Source organism: Chiroxiphia lanceolata, chromosome 7 (assembly GCF_009829145.1).
Source record: "Chiroxiphia lanceolata isolate bChiLan1 chromosome 7, bChiLan1.pri, whole genome shotgun sequence".
Lineage (NCBI taxonomy): Eukaryota > Metazoa > Chordata > Aves > Passeriformes > Pipridae > Chiroxiphia > Chiroxiphia lanceolata.
This window is the reverse complement of record NC_045643.1, coordinates 19572695-19594410: the sequence shown is the minus strand read 5'-3', so window position 1 is coordinate 19594410 and position 21716 is coordinate 19572695. Positions and strand designations below refer to the sequence as shown.

General features: G+C 43.7%; 4 protein-coding genes across 11 annotated transcripts in view; 3 read left to right on the top strand and 1 right to left on the bottom strand.

The window, feature by feature from the left end:
* The first annotated feature begins 701 nt into the window (after positions 1-701).
* Positions 702-5314, top strand: KLHL23 (kelch like family member 23). The gene is given in 4 exon segments (XM_032693898.1): positions 702-1948; positions 3252-3404; positions 3958-3996; positions 3999-5314. Coding segments are annotated over 4 exon segments (1674 nt in total). The 5' UTR covers positions 702-735; the 3' UTR covers positions 4268-5314.
* SSB (small RNA binding exonuclease protection factor La) lies at positions 3384-15882 on the top strand. 5 transcript variants are annotated; one of them, XM_032693900.1, is made up of 13 exons: positions 7118-7210; positions 7956-8012; positions 10144-10218; positions 11700-11803; positions 11970-12144; positions 12294-12401; positions 12502-12602; positions 12847-12918; positions 13003-13045; positions 13743-13883; positions 14254-14437; positions 14597-14728; positions 15422-15881. In XM_032693900.1, the coding sequence occupies exons 3-13, from the start codon at positions 10153-10155 to the stop codon at positions 15514-15516; spliced, it is 1221 nt and encodes a 406-aa protein (XP_032549791.1). In that variant the 5' UTR covers positions 7118-7210; positions 7956-8012; positions 10144-10152; the 3' UTR covers positions 15517-15881. The 5 variants fall into 5 exon arrangements, with proteins under 5 accessions (XP_032549792.1, XP_032549790.1, XP_032549791.1 ...); XM_032693901.1 differs by lacking the exons at positions 7118-7210; positions 7956-8012 and adding an exon at positions 3384-3404; XM_032693899.1 differs by lacking the exon at positions 7956-8012 and having other exon boundaries at positions 7109-7210.
* Positions 15538-21568, bottom strand: METTL5 (methyltransferase like 5). Of its 4 annotated transcripts, none has more exons than XM_032693906.1 (8): positions 21457-21568; positions 19345-19466; positions 18611-18725; positions 18005-18186; positions 17553-17635; positions 17384-17435; positions 16648-16697; positions 15538-15647 (listed from the first exon to the last, which is right to left on the bottom strand). In XM_032693906.1, exons 2-8 carry the CDS (start codon positions 19451-19453, stop codon positions 15594-15596), a joined length of 645 nt encoding a protein of 214 aa, XP_032549797.1. In that variant the 5' UTR covers positions 19454-19466; positions 21457-21568; the 3' UTR covers positions 15538-15593. The 4 variants fall into 4 exon arrangements, with proteins under 4 accessions (XP_032549797.1, XP_032549801.1, XP_032549800.1 ...); XM_032693910.1 differs by lacking the exon at positions 21457-21568 and adding an exon at positions 20485-20506; XM_032693909.1 differs by lacking the exon at positions 21457-21568 and adding an exon at positions 20186-20448.
* The window catches only part of UBR3 (ubiquitin protein ligase E3 component n-recognin 3), a 104658-nt gene continuing 104089 nt past the window's right edge, over positions 21148-21716 (top strand). The window contains 1 exon segment of the mRNA XM_032693887.1: positions 21148-21608. Coding sequence (XP_032549778.1) covers positions 21163-21608 — 446 coding nt within the window. The 5' untranslated portion in view covers positions 21148-21162.

Here is a 21716-nt window from a genome sequence, read left to right as displayed (position 1 = left end):
CAATATAGCCCTCTTCCTGAATGATTTACTTCTAGCTGGAGTCTGTTGGCAAAAATTGTGACTATCCTTTGCACCCTGTCAGGTTCGGGTGTATGGGGAGAGCTCTGGCCACCTCCTTTCGACTGCTGCTCTCAGACAATGGGAGAGCCCTGGTTCTTGCTGCTCTTCCCAGTGTCGCTCCTGGGAGCGAGGGGCGCCTCCTCCAGAGGCGGCTTCAGGTCGCTGTCAGCGGCAGCCGAGGCCCCTCGCTTTGTTGTGTGGCTGAGTGACACCGAGCTGGTGACGCTCCCCAGGCATCTGCTCCTGTCCCTAATACGGCCGGGCCGTCTGTCACCAGCGCGGACAGCCTTTAACCCCTGTCCCGGGGTGGGAGCGCTCGGGCGGCGGCGGCAGCGGTTCGGGCCGGACCTTCCCGAGGCGAGCGGGCGGGAGGGGGCCGGGCGGGGCGCCGGGGCCGCGACCTCGCGGAGGGGTGCGGAGGGGTGCGGAGGGGTGCGGAGGGTGGGTGGGGGGCGGCCCGGGACACCAAAATAGGAGCTGCTGCTGCTGCTGCGGCCCCGCCGCTCTCGCCGGCAGCTGCTTCTTCCAAAGGCCGTCCCGGGGCCGCCGCGGGCTGGGAGCGCCCCTGTCCGCGGCCGCGCTCCGCACGGGCGTAAGCGCCGCGCCGGGCGGGTCGGGCGGGCCGGGCTGCGCTGAGCACCGCGGACAAAGCGGCGGGAGCTGCGGGGCGCGGCGATGGCCGCGGCCGCGCAGGAGGAGTACGCGTACCTATACAAGGACTCCGGGCATCCCGCCGGCTTCCTGGAGGCGTTCCGGGCGTTCTACCTGGACGGGCTGTTCACCGACATCACCCTGCAGTGCGCTTCGGGGGTCATCTTCCACTGCCACAGAGCCGCCCTGGCAGCCTGCAGCAGTTATTTCAAAGCCATGTTCACAGCCGATATGAAAGAGAAATCCAAAAACCAGATCAGCCTTCCCGGGCTCAGCCATGCGGTACTGGAAGCCCTCGTGAATTATGCATACACATCACAGATCCAGATAACAAAGAGAAATGTCCAAAGCCTACTCCAGGCTGCAGACCTGCTCCAGTTCGTGTCAGTAAAGAAAGCCTGTGAGCAGTTTCTGGTGAGGCATTTAGACACTGACAACTGCATAGGGATGCACTCCTTTGCTGAATATCATGATTGCTCGGAACTAGAGAAGGAGTCCAGGAGGATATTGTTATGGCAGTTTGAAGAAGTGTGGAAGCAGGAAGAGTTTCTGGACATTGGCAAGGAGAAGCTCTCTTATATTCTTTCCAGGGAGAATCTCAATGTTCGGAAAGAAGAGGCAGCCATTGAAGCTGTCGTTAACTGGGTTGCACACAATGTGGAAGAAAGAATCGAAGACATCTATGAACTGCTGAACTGCATCAAAGTAGACTTAGATAACATGTATTTGAGGTCAGCTTTAAGCCTACAAAAAAAATGTCGACTCAATGGCCGTAAGATAAGGTCACTCATATACAAGGCCCTCGACCTCAAACCCAAGAGTCTTTCCAGAAGACCCACAGCAGCCATGTATGTGATTGGAGGATATTACTGGCACCCCTTATCAGAAGTGCACGTTTGGGATCCTTTAACCAACGCATGGGTCCAGGGAACAGAGATGCCAGATCACACCAGAGAGAGCTATGGGGTCACTAGCTTGGGACCAGACATATACGTGACAGGAGGTTACAGAACGGAGAGCATTGAAGCCCTTGACACCGTGTGGATATATAACAGTGAGAGGGATGAGTGGACAGAAGGCTGCCCCATGCTCGACGCAAGGTATTACCACTGTGCAGTTTCCTTGAGTGGCTGTGTCTACGCGCTGGGGGGGTATCGAAAGGGAGCTCCTGTGCAAGAAGCTGAGTTCTATGATCCTTTAATACAGAAATGGCTTCCTATTGCAAACATGATCAAAGGTAGGTAAACTTTTTGATGGTGTCTGCCTCCAGTGCTGATCCTTTTGTATTTGTCACTTTTAAGTGACAAGTTCTAGAGAAGTCAACAGGAATCTCCTGTTAATGTTGGTGGGCTTTGGTTCAGGTCTTCACTAGCCAAAATACTGCAAACATCTAAACGTTATGCTGGGCTGTGCATGGAACACAAGTGGTAGTCTTGTTTAGTTTTGCCTTCTTTCAGAATAAGATTTCTGTCAGAATAGAAAGAAATCAGAAAACCACCTGGGATTAGAGTCAATTCAGTAGAGTGTCAAAGAGCAAGCTCCAATAAAGGGATTGTATTATTTTAATAGAAGGCCAGATTACTAAGATTTTCTGAGCAATCATTTATAAAGGTGTCATCATTTAGAACTTCTTGCATGCAGTTTCCTTCTATTTCTGTGTATCATTTGTTCAGGATCCTTAGTTTAATCATTAGTGTGAGAATAATGAAAAGCACTAATACCTGTTTCTAGCAGCCAAAATAGTGATCTATTAAAAAGATATGAATCATAGCCAAACTAAAGGGTATAATTTTGTTATAAAATTTATAAGCAGTTATCAGTTTCATCATACATTTTTATAAATTAATGCAAATATTTACAATTAATTATAATAATTTAGTGTAAGTTGATGCAACACAGTACTTTACTACTTACATAGAGTTTTTGGAGGTATCTGTAACAGGAAAAAACCCACGTTTCTACAACTTTCTCCACTGTTTGTATATTTTCCTCAAATATTGCTGCTATTCTCTTTTTATTTGCTTCAAAAATAGAGATGTTACGCTAATATTATAAGCAGTTGCATATTCTGTGCAGTTGTTTTGTCCAGTTTTCTGCGTGGAACATCTGATGTGCTCAACTCTCCCCTTGTTTTATTTCATTTTGTTGTCCTAGAGACAGATTTAACAGAGGTTCATTCTGGCTCCATTCTATTTATGTCCCTGTTTATACAATACCATAGTTAGTAATACCATGAGCACGACTAAAATTATTAGAAAAGACACTGAACAATCTCAATTCCCATTGTCTTTGTCCTTGCCATATAAGTGATTTTTTAACATCTCTTTAACTTAGTGAAATATTGGAACTAATTCCCTACTCCAAAACCAATGTGACAGTGTGATTTTAATTACTGCCTAAAAATGCTGTGAACTATCATATTATATGCGATATGTATTGGTTACTGCAGTTTTATTTAGTTGTTCTTGACTTACAATGATAAAGTGTCTTGACAAGTCTGTTTTACTCACATTCAGTCTGAACTTTCATACTGTGTACAGGGGTTGGAAATGCCACTGCCTGTGCCCTGCACGAAGTCATCTACGTAACTGGAGGTCACTATGGGTACAGGGGAAGCTGTACCTATGATAAAATCCAGAGATACCATTCAGGTAGCAATGAGTGGAGTATAGTCACCACAAGTCCACATCCAGGTAAATAATAATTTCTGTAACGAATGTAGAGCTTGATTTGATGACTTGTACCTGGGAATCCTTCAGCCCAGTTAAGAGTTTTTGGCATATTCCTAATTAAAAAAAATAACTGTCTGTAGGGCACCAAGGGCCATTTCCAGACTCTGAGAGGGAAAGAGAAGACCTTCTTCAAGCATCTGTTGTATAGAAATTGCTATACAAATACAGAATCAAGGAATGTCCGCATTCTATTAAATAATATAACTTTCTATAAAATCTATTCATAGACATTTGGAAAAAATAATTTATATTAATTTTAGAAGGGTTATCTCTATGTTCTACACCTGGTAACAATAAGTTTTTTAAGCAATTCTCACCAACTACTGCTGCTCAAGTCTTTATCCTCTGTAATGCCTTCAGCTTTCTTTTACTAAGTGTAGCAGAAACTTGAGGTGTCTCCTAAGCCCAGTGAAGAAACTCAGCCGCCCTCAGTGGTGCCCAGTGTTTGTCATGTAGTTGCACCTTAAGTTAAGGTTATCATGCTGAGTTGTACTGTATTCCTTTCTTTCTGAAGAATACGGATTGTGTTCAATTACATTACAAAACAAGATCTATTTGTGGGTGGACAGACCACGATCACGGACTGCTATGACCCAGAGCAAAATGAGTGGAAGCAGATGGCTCACATGATGGAGAGAAGGATGGAGTGTGGCACAGTGGTCATGAACGGATGCATCTATGTAACAGGAGGATATTCCTATTCAAAAGGAACGTATCTGCAGAGTATTGAGAAATATGACCCTGAACTGAATAAGTGGGAAGCAGTAGGAAGTCTTCCCAGCGCTATGCGGTCACATGGCTGTGTCTGTGTGTATAATGTATAAACATTTAATTTTCATCTTGCTGTTACAGCAAACAGCAGATGCAGTATTCATAAAGTACTGATTACCTCATGACTGAGTTGTCTGATACAATCTCTTAGCGCATATTGTTGAAAATCAGGTATAATTTTTTCTCATTTTAAACAACTCAGAAATATAGACATGGTAACAAGATTTCCATATATTTTTCTGTCCAATCATTTTTTGTCATGAAAGTTCTCAAATGATTCTCTTATAATACCTAGAAACTACTGTGAAAAAGAGATTTGTTTTTGTGGGAAATCACTGTGGGAAACTATGATCTGGTGCTAAGATGACTAAAGCCAAACCAAATACTTTACATTTCTAAGGACTACTGGGCTTCAGAGGAATTTTGTATTCTGAAGGTAGCTATAGAAATGGATCATTGCCCCAATGGGGAATGAGGGAAGAAATGTCAGGCAGTAGCCTCAAAGCACAAGCCAAAAGTGTGCACTAGTTTTCCAGAAGAGCAGTGCTCTGAAGTACAAGGGCGTTTGAGAAAAGTAGTCTCTTTGCCATTCTTACACTCCCTTTGACATTGCCCATAAGAAATGAAAAACGACTCTGCAAGGCTTTGCAATGGGCTCTTTGGCTGATACACAGATATTTGCGAGGGTTTTTTCTGTTTGGTTGGTTGGTTGTTTTTTTTCAGAGAAAGCCTTGACCTGCTTAACTCTTTTTTAATATCAAATTCAAGATAGGTGTCTCTGTGGAATGGAAGGATGAAATGAGAGAGATTGGAAAGCTGCTAATGTCCCCCCGCAATACAAACTTCTCTATTTTGTTTAATACCATTTGATCTTCTAAGAGTGCTGAACTGTGACTTGAGCAAAGGTGACAACTGAAGAAACTTGTCAAAATATGTTATTTATGGAGAGGTTGAATGCTAAGTGATCTACAAGATTGATTTATTTATTATTTCTCTCAAAACATAATACAAGATCTTCAAATTCTGTGTAGAAAGCAGATTTTTGTAAAATGCTTTGTAGACAAATGGATCACACTCTGAGTGGCCTGATAGCAGTGATTCAAATAAAAAAATGCCTTGGGGAGCAGAGAGGCTCTTTTAGCACCGATCAGTTCCCCAATCCAGCTTATAAAATGACTGCAAAAAGAGCTATTAGACATTGGTGAGAGAGGCAGGGGCAACACAGGGCTGCTGAAGGGTGTAGTAGGAACTTCCCACATCAGCACTGTCACCTAAAATGAAATTTTATTGGATTTATCAGATTCAATTAAAGGAACTGTAAGGCAAGTAAGCCCTGAGTTTATAGTATTTCTTTTTCTTGATCCTAAGCATTTTCAACATTTTTTTTTGTTCTTTCCCATTTTTATGCTATTTCTGACTTGCATTTGACTGCTGGTAGCAGGCAGCACTCAACTCTGAGCTTTGATGTGAAGTTCTGTGTTGTGTATATATGTAGTTCTTGTTTTGATGTCTTTGTATGTCACCTGACTGTGTCAGAAACTCATGTGTGCATGGGTTCAGCGTTTTGCTTCATTACACATCCCACTGGGAGCTATTTAAGGATCCAATGTAATTTGTTTAAAGACTCTAAACTGTAAAGCGGTGTGGGGAATTGAACTCTAATGGTGTTTGAAATGCATTGGCCAGGCAGGTGGGCAAAAGAAACAACATGAATTTGCTTCTCCTGGAAATCTCCACAGCTGAGAAATTGTTCAAAGACAGGTAGAGCAGTAAAGGACAACATTGCAAAAGCACGAAGGTGATCTTTGTATTGAACAAAACCACAGTGAACTCAACATATGTAATTTTTCAGTGCAAATTATGTACCTGTGAAGCTTCATGTTTGTTGAAAAACATGAGGATAGAACAGCTGCTTATGGCTGGCCCTGAGGTTCATTCTGGCCCATATCCTGTCACCGACACTCACGAGTTGAGGAAAGGATCTAAGAACAAGGTGAGGACTAACAAAACAAAACCCTCAGTGTCCACTTGGCCACTGCTTCTAAACTAGGTGCTTAGCGTTCCTTCGTGAAAGACGAAGCCAGGAGAGCATGTGCTGGTCTGGCACAAACAAAAGTCAATGAGATTACTGCCTAGGACGTCTGGTAAATTCTAATTTTTCAGAGACTTTGAATGCATTAGAATAAATGGAGATCAGAAGAAGTTCAGACTTGTGGTTAATTTCAACTGGTGCTGTTTTTCACAATAACCTACAGTGCTCTTTTAAATTAGCTTATGTCCGTAGAATATCCCAAGGTATGCTACCATCAGGTCTTAGACGCAGGCAGGAATATGAATTCAGGAAGAGAAATAGGGATTCTGCCTTCTGGTCAGCGACCTACAAGCAGGTGGGAAGCTCAGAACAGGGAATCTTTTAGCCATCTGTATGGTATGTTTTTAATAATAGTTGAATGTAAACACTGAATTATTGTGCTATCAGACCTGTATTATGGTAGATACAGTTTTATTGTTTTACTTTTAAACTAGAAAATTAACTAATAGAGAAATCAAATAACTTGTAAAGCCCGTGTTTGTAGTGCCATAGATGCCCACAGTACATCTTCAGTACTTCAGTGAATGTTTGCATTATTAAATAAATGTAAATATACTACCATTGTACAAATACAAGCTTTTAAGTTACTTTTTCTGTTCAGTGCTCAAAACCAGGACCCCGGCGCGCCCGGAGGGGTGGCCGCGGAGGGCGCTGAGGGCTGTTCCCGCGGCCCTGGGCATTGCCCGGCCCTGCCCGCACCCGCCTCCCCACACGATCGGGCACCCGCGGCGGGAAGGGCCGCGCGGGAGTGGGCGGGGCCGGCGGGGAGCCGGAGCAGCGCCTCCCCCGCCCCGGAAGTGGCGTCACGCGCGGGACGGGCGGGTCGCGGGGGCTGCTGGGCCGCGGCGCCGACTCGCGGCCTCTGGAGCGGCGGAGCGGGACCGGAGCGGGGCCGGACGTGCAGGTTCGTGCGGGGCCCCGACCCCCCCCCCCCCAGGCCCTGCTCCGCTGAGGAGCGACGGGCCGTGCCGGGGCAAGGCTGGCGGCGGGCCTGGCGGCGGGCTTGGCGGCCGGGTCGGGCGGGAGGCAGGGCGGTTCCCGGCGTGGGGAGCACGTGCCGCTTGTTCCCCGGCGGAGTTGCGGAGCGGGCCTGGCCGTGCCGGCGGGGCGGGGGAGCCGCCCGAGCCCGCCCCGCCGGCAGCGCTACCCGCGGCGCTGCGGGGCTGGGGCGCTGCGAGGCTGGGGCGCTGCGAGTGAGGCGGCGCCGGCGGCCCCGCTCCCGCCGCGGGGCCCGGCCCGGGCCGAGGGCAGCGCTCCCGCTGCTCCCGCTGATGTCGGAAGGGGGGGCGTAGGCGCTGCGGGCGTGTGAAAGTGTCATCAAGCAAACTGATGGTCTCCTGGCACAGGTTAGGGGCCCACATTTTAATTACTTCTTATAAGAAACTTCTTATAAGAAACTTCTAATTCTGCTCAAAAAAAAAAAAAAAAACCCAAAACCAAACACAAGCCAAAGTATCGCCTGTGAAAACGTGTGGTAGCAGTTAACCCTTACCTTAACTAAAAAACTATATTTTGAGGTAAGAATCCTGTCAGAAGGCTCCGACCTCTGACAGAGGGGTTCCTGAACAAGGTATGGTATGAATAACAGTTCCATGTTACTTTATTGGGGAAACTTTCTTATTTAAAAAAGGCTTTTCACTCTGTTACAGTAATGGTAGAACCAGCCTGCAACTAAGCTTTGTCCAGACCTTGACACTAAATGGCTGGTAAGATGAAAATCCACTTGAGAGTTCTTTTAGGATACTCTAGCTAATAAGTGTGGGATCTAACTGTTCTTGTTAAAGGGCCTGACTGTCATTGTTTGCTTGTAATTTAAATCTAATGACTACTTGCATTACTTTGTTTTCATTTTGTGTGGTACTGATGCAAACTGTTGGCACACAGAAGGAACAAGTTAGTGTGGTCTGCTAAGAAAGCCCTTACAATAAAAAGCTGTAGGATTTTGCATGCAGTTCAGGCTGTGATTGCTGTTCAGTGCAGTTTATTATCAGTCTTAAGTGCTGCACAGCACCTGAAAACTATTGATCTGGAGGTTGTCTTGTGCCAAACGACTGAGCTAAAGAGTCTGAAGTGAGCATGTGCAGACAAGACTAGAATTTCTCTTAAATTAGGCTGCTTCTGCTTTTGTTCTAAATAGGTTAGAGCTCAGTCACTCTCTGAACTGAATTCCACGCATGGCAAGCTTGAGTCTTTCTTAGTTTTGCCTACAGTTTGTTGTTACTCACAGCTGCAGGGATGCTTTTTAGAGAAACTCCACGTGTAAGACTTAATCTAAAGGACCTGTGTCAGGTCTTGTGTTGTTTTACACTTTTTGGTATTGACCTTGAAAATACTGCTAAGGAAGTAGGCTTTGGGTTTTTTTCTCTTTTCAGCATTGGAGCTGAGCCTTATGTGAAAATGCTGGTTCTGGGCATTTTGCTACCTGGGCTGAGGCAGTCTGGGATAGTGGTCAATTAGTTGATCTCTTGGAGAAAGCTGTGACTGCTCCATAGGCTGCCATTAAATTGCACCAAATTGGGTATCATGTGAAAAAGAACACTGGTTTCTCTTACAAGTTGGGTGTGGGGGACAACAGCACAGGGGAATGTTAAGACAGTACCAGCACCCAAACGTGGTGGTGAACTGTCAATCTCCTGTAGTCAGGGTGGCTCGTGTGAGACATCTCTGAAGTAACTGCATTTGGCAGCTTGGGTACTTGGCCTGGGATTTGTAAAGTGCTTTACAGACAAATGGATCACGTGCTGAACATCGCTGTCAACTAACACTTGCTGAAATCAGGCTTTAAAGAGCGTTAGAGTGTTAGGTACAGGTGGAAGAACAATAGTAGAGACTGGGGTGCATATTTTAAGTCTGTAAGTGACAAAGAACTACAAATAAGTCCAAGGATGCAATGCAGTTTCCAGATCAGGAAGATGAGGAAATGGAAATACTGCAGAGTGCAGTAGGGTGAACAGTGACTGAGGAATTAAAGTACTAGAATAAGAAGATGGGGTGCCAGGTGGGTGTTCAGATGAAGAACATAATTTCCCATGACAAGGGCGTCTTCACATTTTATATCCTTATCTTAAGAGCAACTAGACAGACATTTTTGGATCCCAGTTAATTTTCTGGTCAGTAGCTGCTTTCTTAGTGCCTGCATCTGATGTACTGGGATTATACCCTTGCTGCCAGTTAAGTGAAGAAGTTGCTTCCAAGGTAAAACATCTGTTATCAAAGATACTTGATTCAGCATTCAAGCAGAACTCCATTGAAGACAGATTTGTAAAGGAGAGAACTAGACATTTTTAGGATGTATTAATAAATGCAGATATTTTTATTCCTTCCTCCAGTAAGTTCCATCAACTTTCAAAGATTAGACAAGAGACAAACTTCAGAAATGTTTATCATTATACCTATGTAGGAATTAAACAGCTTTTGTTATTGATGTTTTGTCTAGTGGTGAGAGGTTGGATTTGACTTAAAGAACAAATGTTGTTGGCTCTCAGCTTTGTTGCTGCTCTTAGGCACAAACTGAGGATCTGTGCCTAGAAAAAGGTAAATAAATAAGGCTGTGAAGTGCCAGCTTTTTTTTAAATTTATCTTGAATACAGAATGCCAAATGCTGCCTTAACAACCAAAGTATTTTACTTGTGGGTTTTTTCCCCACTTGTTTCATTGTTTGCCCTTGGAGTTTGCAGTGATGTTTATAGTTGCTTCACAGGCATAAGTGTATGGCTAAAGAACTTGACTGTTACCGTGTTTAGATGAGGCTGCAGTGAAATGCAATGCTCTAGGAATATAAGTCTGTAGAAAGTACTACTCAGTAAGTGCTTTTGCTCTGTATTCTCTTCAACCCAGCTGCTGAAAATGGCTGAAAACGGAAACGGTGAAAACATGTCTATCTTGGAAAGCAAAATCTGTCAGCAAATTGAGGTAAGTTGAATTTATAGTTTGGGATCTGGACTGAGGTGTGGTTTTGGAGGCATTAATTGGCAGAGACTTGGCTAATGGGAAGTTGACTTTATGGTGAGTTAGACTCGAATCTTCAGCTCTTGAAAAAATGTCTGTCACAGGTATTTAATACTTTAAGGTAGTTGTAACAGTAGTTTAAATTGGAAGTTATACTTGTCTACAGTTGCTTGTAAGACCACACTTGCTAGCATTTTAGTTGCTATAGCAAGTGAATGTATCATTAAACAATTTATAACCATGTTGCTGGGGTTATTCTATCTATGCAAATAGGAGAAGGCTGAATTTTAATTCTATATGCCTTAATTTTTTGGGGGGTAAAATCCTCCTACTCAAGAATCTGTGCTGGTCAAAATATTCACATATTGCATAACTTGCTGTTGTGATTTACTGCTTTGTAATTTATTGCTAAAAATTACAACTAAACTTACATGCCTGCTTTGGATTACCTATTTCTCTCTCTAGAGGCTTGGAGGGTTACCCTCCAACAAAAAAACTGAGCCCATCACTTAACATCTAGAACAAAACTGTTTTTCTGAAGGATAAAAGTATAGCTGCACATGAATGCCCAATACCCTATGGAGCCATTATTTATATATAACAAACAAAACACAGAGATTGAGAAAAGGTAGTTGACAAAACTAGACTTCTGGTAATGTGAATTTGAGGTACACTAGAGGGAGAGGTATTGTTGTAAAACCTACACTGACTTTGTAAGGCACTATGATATTGGTGGAAACATTTCAACTTATCCTACGGCTTCAAGTATTTGACACTAGTTAGATGCCTGCTGGATGGCAGAAGAATCTGATTAGCCTGTCTGCCTTGAACTGAATTGTCTTCCCATGCTGGACAAGATCAAAATAAGGACACAGTAACTAAATAAAATTAAAAATAAAGATTAAATTTAAAATAAAAATTTTTTAATCTTTTGGTGTTTTTTTGAATGAGACCTAGAAAGTCCAGTTTATGTATATGATTTTTCAGTGTGCAAATACCATATTCTTGCTTGTACATTCCTTCAATAAGGAGTAAAACCTGAATCTGTTGGTGACAAATTTGACTTTTGACTCTGCAGAGCTTGATCTGCGTGATAGATGCTTATGATGTTAACAGAATAAGCTTCACTCCTTTCCTAAACAAAACTGCAGTCTATCTTTGCCTCATTAGTCTCATTGGATGAAGCACTGGTTTGCTGTGGCGTTTGTTTCTGTGGGGAGATTGTGTGTTTGTTTGTTTTTACAGCTTACATGTTGCAGCTAACTTTTGGCAAAGTATCACATTAAAGCAGGAAGCAATAATTTCAGAATTCCTAATTATTCAGAGTAATCACTTTTGGTATGTCTCAATCGACTCCAGTAAGCTGTCAGATGAAAATGAGCTTTTAAGGCTGAATATTTCAGGACAAATCTCTTTTTCCTCTTCCTCTCCCTTCTTTTTTGCAGTACTATTTTGGCAATCACAATCTACCAAGAGACAAGTTCCTAAAAGAACAGATCAAACTAGATGATGGCTGGGTACCTTTAGAAGTAATGATCAAATTCAACAGGTAAAACAAAGTACAACTAATGTGGATGGAAAAGTAACTTTTAGCTACTTATCTCTGTTTGTAGCCAAGTGTTCCTGGTGTGCATGTACAATTCCTGCTGCTGTTTTAACATCCGGCTTCAGCTTTGCCTGTGTATTTGTAATAACCTGTGTCTGTTACTCAATAGGTTAAGTCGCCTTTCAAAAGATTTTAGTGTTATTGTAGAAGCACTAAGAAAATCCAAGACTGGTTTAATGGAAATAAATGAAGACAAAACTAAAATCAGAAGATCTCCAAATAAACCCCTTCCTGAATTAAATGACCAGTATAAGGCTGCAATTAAAAACAGATCTGTATATGTTGTAAGTAAATTTCTTCCTTTACTCTGTGCTGTTCTGCATGACTTTGACTGAAAGCCATCTGAGTAAAGCTTGAATTAACTCATACCAAATAGGCTGTAATTTCTGAGTCAGTTCATGGAATATAATTGAAGCTCATTGCTATCTTGCAGAAAGGCTTTCCACTAGATGCTACTCTTGATGATATCAAAGAATGGCTTGAGGATAAAGGTCCAGTTGAAAACATTCAGATGAGGAGAACATTGCAGAGAACATTTAAGGTAAGTCTTGCAATGAACATTTAGACCTGGGGCAGGGATCCTCCCTGGACAGCATTCTGTTCAATTACTCTAACATTCAATGTCTCTTGCAATTTAACAGGGCTCAATATTTGCAGTTTTTGATAGTGTTGAATCTGCTAAGAAGTTCACAGAGATACCAAATCAAAAGTACAAAGACACAGAGCTGATAGTACTTTTCAAGTAAGTCCTCTTAACTAATATATGAACTAATAATGGTAAAAGGTGGATTTAGACAAGAGCCTGGCTTGACCTGAGAAGTGTAAGTTTCTAAACTGTTGTACAGGTATTGATAGCTGTACCTTTTGGAGACTAGCACCTCAACTTGGAAAAGTCATTTCAACGGTTTCTTGTCTACTGCTGTCTTATAAAGTAATTATAACAGAATACTTTAAATTATATTAACGTAGCTTATATTCATTTGAAGGGAGGAGTATTGTACAAAGAAGAATGAAGAAAGGAAACAAAACAAAGTAGAAGCAAAAGCAAGAGCTAAGCAGTAAGTCATTATCAACTGAAGTGCCTCATTTTGCTTGCCTGACCACACCTGAACTGACTCATAACTAATTTAACTTTTCTGCAGGGAAAAAGAAGAGAAACAGAAACAAGCAGCAGATGCTGAAATGGTATGCGTTTCTTTTCCTAAATCTCTATAGCTGGAAACTATGCAATGCTTGCTTTTGTATGTATTTTCAATCCATGCACAACATGGTCCTGCACCTACGTTTTGTAAAGCTAACATGGGATATTCTTTCTGAAATTTTATAACATAGAGCACTTTCTAGAAAATCACTTCAGCTTTTCCAGCTAACCTACAGTAAGACTGTTTTGTCATGATGTTTAATCTTATTTTCAATAGATTTATTTTGTTTGAAGGCTCATGTCCTGAATTTAAATTATTAGGCTTGTTTACCGGTTCAGACGTGATCCTCAAAGCACTATTGAGATGATTGTTCTCTTGTGGTATTTAAAGGATTCATTAAGAATTTAATCAGTATTATAATTTTTCTACCTGAGGTATCAGCCTTCAGAAAACTGTTTTGTAGAATTTAGAGTGTAACTCTCTTACGGAAAAGAAGTCCTAAGTTCCACATAAGTGTATCCTAGTACTAGCAAAGAAAATTCAAAAAAGGAGGGGGAGACACAGTGTGCAAGAATTGGACATTAGTATAACTAAGTTATACAGCAAAAATGCTAGAGTTACTGTAACTTCAGTTGCTTATTTATCATCATATTTAATAGTCTTAGGACTGAGGAGGAAAATATGAATGTTCAAGCTTGACTCTTCAATGAAAATGTAGGATCTTTTTTTATTTCATTTAGAAGTCACTGGAAGAAAAGACAGGATGTCTTTTGAAGTTTTCTGGTGATCTAGATGACCAAACATGCAGAGAAGACCTCCATGCTGTATTTTCTGGTCATGGAGAAATCAAGTGGATACACTTTGTCAGAGGTGCAAAGGAGGTCAGTAGACTCTTAGACAAGGACTTAAGATCTCTGTCTTGAACTTCAAAAATGAATGATTAAATGTTTGTTCTCTTATGTAATCAAGTAAACGACTGTCTTGTGAAATTTCAGAATATTTACAGAATTAAATTATTTCCTTGAATTCTTTCAAAAGAACAGATAAAGGTTCCAGCCTTGTTAGTTGATAAGGCCAAAACTGAGAATGTTTGTTAGGACAGCCTAAGGGCTTTGGTTTAGTCTAGACATGTTTTATATCGTGCAAGAGTAATGAATTTTGCTGAGGTACTTAACAGGGTATGTTGTTCATCATTCTAGCTGAATGTTTTTGCAGTAAGACTCAAATGCAGACACCACTCTTCTTTTTAAGGGAATTATCCTGTTTAAAGATATTGCCAAAGATGCTCTGGAAAAAGCCAAAACAGCACATAACGGAAACTTACAGCTTCGGAACAAGGACGTTGCATGGGAAGTGATAGAAGGAGATGCAGAGAAAGAAGCTCTGAAAAAAATATTGGAAGATCAGCAAGAATTATTGAAACAGAAAACAAAAGGTCCTCCTTTCTTTTATGAATTTAAGCCTGTATAATGTCCTAGAATTGGCACTCCAAGTAGAGAATATATACTACAGATTGACTTAACTGTAAAGTATTCCTTTGAGCTTGCCAATTAAAAGAAAATGATACAAAGTTCCTGATCTTGTATCTCCACAGGGCGCAAAATTAAAGGAAAAGGAAGAGGAGGAAAAATACCTCAGGGTGCACAAAAAGGAAAAGTACAGTTTCAGGGCAAGAAAATTAAATTTGATAATGAAGAAGAAGGTGGTGAAGATGATACTAAAACAGGTATGTCATTCTGTGCACTGGCTGCAGCTTCTTTAGTACATAGAGCTACTTTCTAGAGAAGTACTCATGTTTCTTACAAGTGTTTCAGATTTGTCTCTGCATTGTAGTATTTCTGCCCTCGTGTCAGTATCAGTGAAGTAACTTTAAGAGTCTTGTGCTTGATTTCTTCCAGAACTGTCCAAAAAGCATACTTAGATAATTACTAGATAGGTAAGGCTTTACTGCAGGGCTGTACAAAGCATTCTGCATTGAAAGATGGTGGTTATCAGCTACTTTACACAACTGTACAGACCCAGTCTCTTGAGTGGTGGGGTTTTTTTTCCCTTGAGGATATGAGAAGACGAATAGTTCTGCCTGCCAGTATTTAGCTTGGAGAAGATCAAGAGCTAAGCTTCTGTTCATTGTATATGGCACCTGCTTAACTAAAATCCAGTGAAACCTTCTGGTAGATTGTATTCCTTTATTTTCTTACCTGCCTTCCTGCTGTGGAGTTATACTGGGATGAATCTCTTCAAAGGTGGTATTTTAGAACATCTAAAAGCTTTAAGTCACAGTAATAAGTAAACCCTCTAATATAAAAGTGACTGTAGATAACTGGGACCGATCCTTGAACTTACATGGTAGGGTTTGTTTTTTTCAGATTTCAGGTAATGCTTTCCTTTACCCTAAATGACCACATATTCAATCTTGCAGAACCAGCAAGTCCCAAGAAGAGACCACTAGAGGAAACGGAAAAAGAAGAACCTGCACCAAAACAACTGAAAACAGAAAATGGAGGTGGCAATTAGTAATACTAAAATAAATAAAAATTTTAAAAAACTAGCAGTTTTATTGTTCCATTTTCAATAGGTTTTAAAGACGTGCCTCAGTTCAGGAGTTTCTTGGCAGAAAATCTAATGAAATCCACTTCAACGTCAACCTACAAGTAGAGAAAAGCTTCATTTTGTTCGGTTACAGCTTCCTTTTGTTTAAGAAGCATGCTTACTCTTAACATACAGTCCTGGAAAACTTTTATATTTATAGTTTTGTTTATACTGTCAGATCCTCTCGATTTTTCTGGCATTTCATTCAAATGTAAAAGGTTTTGGACTTTGTAATCTTGTGCTTATGTTGAACAGCAGCTGGCAATAAATTCAGAACTTAAAACTGCTTACTACTAAAGTCTGGTTAATGTAGTATAACACTGTAACTCTCAAGTAGCAAAGATAAAGGACAGACTTAACTATTTTAAGTTCAAGTCACCAAGAGCATAGGTACAGCTGAATAAAGCTTCTAGTCTTTACTATTCAACATACCTAACAGTCTTCAAATATTGCTCAGTCTCCTCTCTACTTCCTCTATGGTAATGGAGGGGATACACATCTTCCAGGCCAGCATTCAGTACCCAGGAACGTGCCTCTGGGCTTAAGGCTTAACCTTCCATACTTGAGTATCCTGACTAGATCTTTAATTGTTGGATGAAGTCCACTGCTTCCTTCTGCTCCCCCCAGGATGGCTGAGCCATTTCACTGGCTGTAGCTATTTGCAATACTGGCCCTAGAGAGCACAGAACACTGAAACAATGCTACAGCTGTAACAGTTCTGGCCTTCAGCATTTAGTTCAGTCTAATTACTGGTTGCAGATAGGATCAAGCAAATGGCTATTAGGAGTGAATCAAGGAGGCTACCCTTAGCTTATCACCTCTAGTTGCAGTGTTGGCATAAATCTTTGTGTATAGCTTTGACTGGCATTATAACGATTCCTTTCACTGTTCAGCTACAAAATGTAATAACAGTAATGGAACCTGATGCTCTCAGAGTGAAGTCTCAACTGCTGTGAGCATTCCTCATCCAGTACATATGGCTCTAAAACTTGAATTTTCATAAGGAGAATTTATTTACCGCAGCACTTGCTCAGTTATGTTAGGTTTTATACTTACTGATTTCTTCTTATGGAACTTGTATGATGCTGGTAGGTCAAATCTAAGTTCTGTGAACAGTACAAAGAATACTTGTTAGACTAGTATGATTATTGGTCACTTAAACCCTACATCCATATACTTCTGTTTCCAGTGCCCACCTCTACTGTGGCCTGTTGTGATAAGTTTGGATCTCTGGACTAGACGATGACTGAACATTCAAGCTGTCCAGATCAGGCAGCTAAAGTGGATGGCTGAAGTGCAGTTGTGCAGTTGTACTTCTGCAACTTCATGTCTTAAGTTCCATGACTGCATAAAGCCTCCAGCTAGTGGTATTTAAGAATAAGGAAGATATTTACACAACTGCCAAAAACATTTAGGTGACTAAGGACAGGATGCTTTTTTGTGTGAGAACTGACTTGTGCTTTGCTTTTGTTTTTCGGCAACTGTCTCCTTTTGAAGCAAGAAGGAAGGTAAACTATCCCGAAGACAAAATCTAGTCCAGGAAGAAACCTATTTCTGCACAGAGTATGTATTCCTCAAAGCTTGATTAAGTGCCTGCTTGTATTCTAGCCAGGTAGCAAGATATGAAAAAACAAAAAGTCTGCTTAAAAAAAAAAAAAGACCTGTGTCATTTCAGTGTTAAATCACAAGTAAATTTACCTCAGGCTGTTATGACTGGGTAGTAGTGTTACAGGTATTACCCCCAAACAAAAGGTTGGGGTGTTTTTTTCCGCTAACAACAAACTAATATTACCTGCTATGACTTCCATCTTCACTTCCCATTCATCTGCTTTCTTTTGAATGTGCTGGAATATTAAATAGATACAGGTAAATTTGAAGCTACAGACATCATCATTAAATGCCAGCTATCTTGTTGTCTTCTTGTCTGGTTAATGCTTGCCATACTAAAATGAAGGACTTACCTGCCGTGTTGAAGTTTTGTGAAGGGAATATACAGCTGTTTTTGCCATTTGCAGAGCAGTTTTCAGAAAAATCATATCAATTCCTAAAAGAATGATGGAATTATTAACGCTGTTAAATGGAAGCTTAAATATTTGCTTCATTTTTTTCTGTAATAATATCTATTTGAGAAACAGCACTGAATACATTAGGGTACAGAAAGAATTTCTAAATCTTTCCCAATTGCTTTTGATAAAAATGCTAGGGATATGAAATTTGAAATTGTTTATTTCAAATCCAGTGACTGTTAGCTACAATGTTGAAGTTGTTAATCTGTATTTAGGAAGCTGATTCCTGATCAACAAAATGCTATGTAACTAGAATAGCTAGCTAACAAAGGGAGATGTTTCATTAAAAGCACTTCCCTTGCTACTTTGTTTGTAATAATTTCTAACTGATTCTGAGAATTACCAACCTTTATTATGCTTGGTACCAAACGGAGGGTTCATAATAACTGTGTCAAAAGCATCTGACATGCTACCAGACAAAGAACAGATATCACACTGAACCATGTTGACGTTCGTGAGCTCAAAGTCCTCAATATTGCTATTAAATATTTCCAGTGCATCTGCATCTATGTCAAATCCCACACAGAATCTATTAAAAAAAAAAGTGTCACATATTAGTCTCCCACAAACTAAAGCTTTGAAAGGGATTCTTGTACACAACTTGTTTTATCTAGGAAATGTAACACGCATACATTATAAATTCAGTGCTGATAAAAATTCAAGTAGTTCTGTTGCCATTTCTCAAATATAACTCTAATTTTGTTAAGGAAGTTTCATGGGTTAATTTAGTGCTTCAAGGGAAAGCAAATATTAAATATTCAGAATTCATGACAACTGTCCACCACTTTCACAGTAGGAATGGTTATTGACACTCAGAACTTATTAAATAGCCTGATTATGCACCAGATTATATACTTAGAATGAGTGCAGTTCAGCATTGCAATGTTTTAATCTTATTTTCTACCGTTCTATGCCAGAAAAAACATAACCAGAACATAGCATTAAATACTTACCCTGCTCCTAACATTGCACTTCCAATGCTGAGCATGCCACAACCACATCCTAAATCTGCAATTGTTTTGTTTTCAATATCATCAAAAGTATTGTGAATTGTATAAAGCATACATGCTGGGGAAAAAAAACAAACAACAAAGATCAACAATATCAAATATACACCTGTTTAATCAAGGAAAGCTACACCTGCCTTCAGAAAATGCTTAACTAAAGGTTTCTTGTAATGCAAAATTAAGCTGATATTCTCACTGCCTGTAATTCTCTTTTTCATTTATATGTGAAGAGTCAAAAACATTCTGATGAGTTGTAGAACTCTGGGTCTTTGCTGGAGAGATTACACATAGAGCTTTGAGTATTGTTTGTGGAAAAAGTATGCCTCTATATTTGTTTGAGGAAAAACAATAGAAGAATGTAAAATATTGAAAAAATCACAATTAAGGTATGAAGGAGTGTCTCTATATACACTTTTTTTGGTTTTATGTGTCATGAAATAAGTCCAAGTCAGCTTTTGCAGTTACAGATTAAGATGCTTCTATCACATTATCTTTTAAATCAGTTTATTTGATTTTTGGATTGTACACCAATATACTTCTAAATATTTACATTCTTGTTGAATACAATTTCTTAACTGCTTTTAATGTAAGGTCTTCAAAGGAGATAATGCAGTAGAAAAAACCTTTTTAATTAATGATGAAGTAGCAAAAGAGACAACAGTGCTCTGGGTCAACTCTACCTGCGATATGAGGTCTAGTTGGATACTGTTCAAGGAGTAGTTTTGGACTATCAAAAGTGTCAACTTCTTGAAGACAGCTTTCCAGTTCTTTCAGCTTTAATTTCTTCATGTTTATGGTTTAGCTAGAGGAAATAACGTATAATCAGTTACAACAATATAAATAAACTACATATTATCTTAAATTATTTTATACTTAATATCCCCCAGTATTTCGCAGCATCTCCCGGTTGTTTCCATGAAGCCGTTCCCGGGATGCAGCTGGCGGCGCACCGATGACGGGGAACGAGCGCCGGACCGCGGCAGCCCCGCTCCCCACCGGCTCCCGAGGTTCCGCATCTACCGCCAGCGCCCGCCTGCCACCCAGCCCTAAGCAAGGCAGGGACTGAGCCCCAGCGACCGCCACCAACCACCCGGTTCGCCCGCCCCGCAGATCCCCCCCGCGGCCGCCCCCTCTCACCGCAGGCCCGCACGCGGCCCCGCCGCCCGCTCACCGCAGCCCCGCCGGGCCGGGCCGGGCCGGGCCGCGCAACTTCCGCCGCACCGCCCCCGGCCCGCCCCTTCCCAGGCTGACGGGCACCTGAGGGGATGAAACGCAGCGGAACTTCTCCCTCTGTTTAATTAATAAGTGGGTGAGCTCCAGTGTCGTGTATTGTAAACACGGGACGTTTTATTGCAACCTCACGTGTCACCGCTGCTCAGTGCCTGCCACAGCCCGGTCTGCCAGGTCTGTCCCCCGGCGGTCCCGCTGCTGAGCGCCCTTTAGGGACAGAGCAAGCAGCGGGAATTCTGCCTGGCCGGTGGGAAGGGCGGTCGTTGAAAGAAGAGTAACAGATTTGCCTACTTTTCCCATTTTATTTCCTTCCTGCGATCCCGCTGGGAGACACGCTGCACGCACCACGTACCCCACGCTCCCTGCCCTTAAGGAACCGCAACACAACACAAGCCGCCGGCAGACGGGCAGCCATAGGGAGCAGCGGAGAGCCAGAAGAGAGGCAGCTGCCTTGGGGCCCGTTGCTGTCGGGTAGAAGGTTACTCTCCTTTAGGGACAGATTTCTCTTCTGAAGTTTTCCATTGCACTGTTGAAAATCTGTTTATCGAGATTTAAAACCGCCGATCGGGGTGTGAGGCACGGTAACTCGCGTTGTCTCCCGGTGGGAGTGCGCAGGCAGCCGCACGGGATACGGGGGCGCAGGTCTGCGGACACCCCGGGGTGCGGGGCTGCTGCCGGAGCCCGGCGCTGCTCTGCGCTCCCAGTGGGGCCGCCTGATGGCAGCGAGCGCGGAACGGCCGGCCCGAAGCCTCAGAGGTGCCTCCTGCAGCCCCCGCAGTGCCCCGGGCCGCAAAGCCGCCACCGCCTCAGCCCGGCGGGACCCTGCGGCCCGGACACGGCGGCGGCAGCGCGGGGTCTCACGGCACCCGCTCCGCGGGAGGCGCGGCTCGGTAACAAACGGGCTCCGCTGCCGTCGGGGCCACCGGCCCGGCCAGCTGTGCCCTCCGCGCTCTCCGGGGCTGCCGAGACCCCCCCGTCCGGCCACGAAGTTCGAGGCCGGCGGGTAGCTACACACCGCGCGTGGGCGGCGCGGGGCGCGCACCTGCGCGCTGGGAGGGCGGCGGGAGGGCAGGGGCGGGGGAAGAGGAGGGTGGTGTCAGGGGAGGGGAGAGGCGGTGTCGGGAGGAGGGCGCGGGCGGCAGGCAGGGCGCCGGTGCCGCGGCTATCGCGAGAGGGCGGCGCCGCGGGGCGGGGAGCGGAGCGAGGGCGGCGGGGGGAGCGCGGAGCCGGAGCCCGGCGCGGCCGTAACGGCCCCTCGGTGTCCCGTCATGGCGGGGGCCGGCGCCGGCAGCCGGGACAAGCGGGCGACGGCGGCGCGGCTGAAGGCGGCGCTGGGCGGCGAGGGCGGCGCGGCGGCGGCGGCGGAGCTGCGGGCGCTGCTGGAGCGGGTGCTGGCCCCGGCGGCGGGCCCGGGCGGCGGCGAGTCGGCGGGCGAGGCGCTGGAGTGGTGCCGCTGCCTGCTGTCGGGCGGGGAGCCCTGGGACAGCTTCGTGCAAGCCGTGCGGGCCTACGACCCGGCCACGCTGTGCGGCCTGGTGTGGACCGCCAACTTCGTGGCCTACCGGTGCCGGACGTGCGGCATCTCGCCCTGCATGAGCCTGTGCGCCGAGTGCTTCCACCAGGGCGAGCACGCCGGGCACGACTACAACATGTTCCGGAGCCAGGCGGGGGGCGCCTGCGACTGCGGCGACAGCAACGTCATGCGGGAGGCCGGGTGAGCGCCGGGCGGCCGCGGCGGGGCGGGCGGGCACCTGCCGGCGGAGCCGTGCCCGGAGCCGCCCTGCGGGAGGGAGGTAAGGGGGGCACCTGCTGCCTCCTGGGC